General features: G+C 36.1%; 1 protein-coding gene across 2 annotated transcripts in view; it reads right to left on the bottom strand.

The window, feature by feature from the left end:
- Window positions 1-247: 247 nt before the first annotated feature.
- Window positions 248-2,132, bottom strand: part of dync1i1a (dynein cytoplasmic 1 intermediate chain 1a) — a 72,346-nt gene continuing 70,461 nt past the window's right edge. For both annotated transcript variants that reach the window (XM_014011251.1, XM_014011250.1), the window contains exon 19: window positions 248-1,002. In XM_014011251.1, the coding sequence (XP_013866705.1) occupies window positions 892-1,002 (111 nt within the window). In that variant the 3' untranslated portion in view covers window positions 248-891. The remainder of the gene's footprint in view (window positions 1,003-2,132) is intronic.

The raw sequence follows: 2,132 nt of genomic DNA on the forward strand, positions 1-2,132 counted from the left end.
TCTGGCCCTCCAAAAATAATAATTATATTTTGTATTTTTTAACCAAATTTAAAAGAAAAATAGATTTCAAAAGGTTAAAGATAATATTTGCTCTGTTACATTCTGTAGTGTTCCACCTACCTTTGACAGTACAAATGAATTTTTAAATAAAATAAAATAACATATTACCCATCACGCTCGTGGCAGTAAAGTGTTCTGATAAAAAAAACTGACAGATCATCGATGACTGAAGAAGATGGACGGCAGCAGTTTGTTGGTTCTGTTTTAATAATAACCACAGCAGGTTTCACAGCCATCACTCCGCGTTACAACACACCTCCTGTTCACAGTTACAGTCTATTATCGAATACACGGTCGAAGCTGTTGTTCAGTACAGAAAAGCACACGTCATTCAGTTTCCGACACACTGACTGAAACCTAAAGCAGCTACGACGCGCCGTAACGTAAAGCGCCATGTTTCTGCAACCGGAACATTGCAGCTATGTGTTGCATGCAGATTCAAAACAAGGAAAAGAAAGTGATGATCATCGTATTTTGTAAACAACACACAACAAGCCTATAACCCTGCTTCATTTTTAACATAGTGCAAAGCTTTGTTACAGTACACATAATTTTATAAGGCTATAAGACCAACACTTTATMTACTGTAGGCTCACGAGTTGCAAGCAACACACCACCTGAGACAAATAAATACTAACAGACAAATCAGTAGATGTCACTTATTTTCAGAACAATGTCCTTAAAATAAATAAAAACACTTAAAAAAAAGCCCCGCCTCGTTTGTAATGAGTACATAAAAGTAGAGAAACGAAACATGCTACACTGACGTCAAAGAAAGCACACACGGTTTCTGATTCCTGCGCCCTTTTTTTTTGGTTCCACGGTATTGTTCTATGAAGCCAGCTCCATAGGTCCCTCCTCCTCGCCGTCGGCCCGGTTCGCGCGGATCTCCATCAGGGTGCGAGCAAAGCGAGCCCAGTCATCGGGGTGAGCCACGGAGAGCTGGACGGAGACACAAAGATGAAGGATGCATTTAATAATGTATTTCAATGAACGTTTTTGTTTAGTTGTCATTCCTAAAGCTGAAGTAGGCGTTAAAACAAACAAGAAAATAAGGTCACAAAGAGGTATGACAAGATTTTGTACATTTCAGTCAAAACTGCTTATTTTTCAAAGTGCCTGTAGACACAAGTTTCATTGGTTATAATTAATAAAATGATGTTGTTTTTTCCAATKCAATCCAATCCAACTTTATTTGTAAAGCTCTTTTTGCACCATACAGACCAAAGTGCTGTACAGAATCAACATTCCAACACAGCTCATCCAAATTCATACTCAATCAAAATTAAGACAAGAATCAAAAAACACAGAAAGAATAAAAATAGGAAATAAAAAACAAAGACAGGGAATAAAAAAACAATAAAATGTCTAAAACCTAATTTAAAATCTAGAATAAAAACAAAGAATTTCTAGAAAAAATGAAATGGACAACACAACCCCTTACACAGTGTCAAAAAGTAAACAAAGTAAACACAAAGTGAAACCATTTTTRTGTTAAACATTAAACAGATAAACACGTAAAACAGATTTTTGTTTTAAAAACTGCAGTTGAGTCACTTGATGCTCAAGTCGAGCTAGTTTTAATAAAGGCTTCTGTGTTATTTGGTCACATTTAGCAGGTTAAATTGTTTTGAATTTAATACTCATGGAGATCTTTAGGTCAAAAACCCATCACGACTTTTACACACACCGGCTAAAATAAATGGAGATCCAGAAAAGTTTCCTGCCTTGGAACTGTTAGACCTCTGAGACCGAGCTGAATTTCATCCTGTCACWTGGACTTTCCACACAAAGCAATAAAGTCTTAATAGAAAAACCTGATGATAAAAAGTCTTGAATTAATTTGTTTAGGGTAAAATGAAACAAAAATGGAAATTTTTAGTATTTGGATTTCCTGGTAAAGTCTCAAGGCTTACCGTAATTCCCAGGACTGCTTTTTTTTTTTTTTTAGAAACCATCTCTTTTTTTAACATTCTGTTCCCAGTTTTGGCTACATGAGCAAGTTTGTAGCAAAGTAAATACCCACATCACCACACACACACACACACACACACACACACACACACACACAC

This window comes from Austrofundulus limnaeus, unplaced genomic scaffold (genome assembly GCF_001266775.1).
Source record: "Austrofundulus limnaeus strain Quisiro unplaced genomic scaffold, Austrofundulus_limnaeus-1.0 Scaffold78, whole genome shotgun sequence".
NCBI lineage: Eukaryota > Metazoa > Chordata > Actinopteri > Cyprinodontiformes > Rivulidae > Austrofundulus > Austrofundulus limnaeus.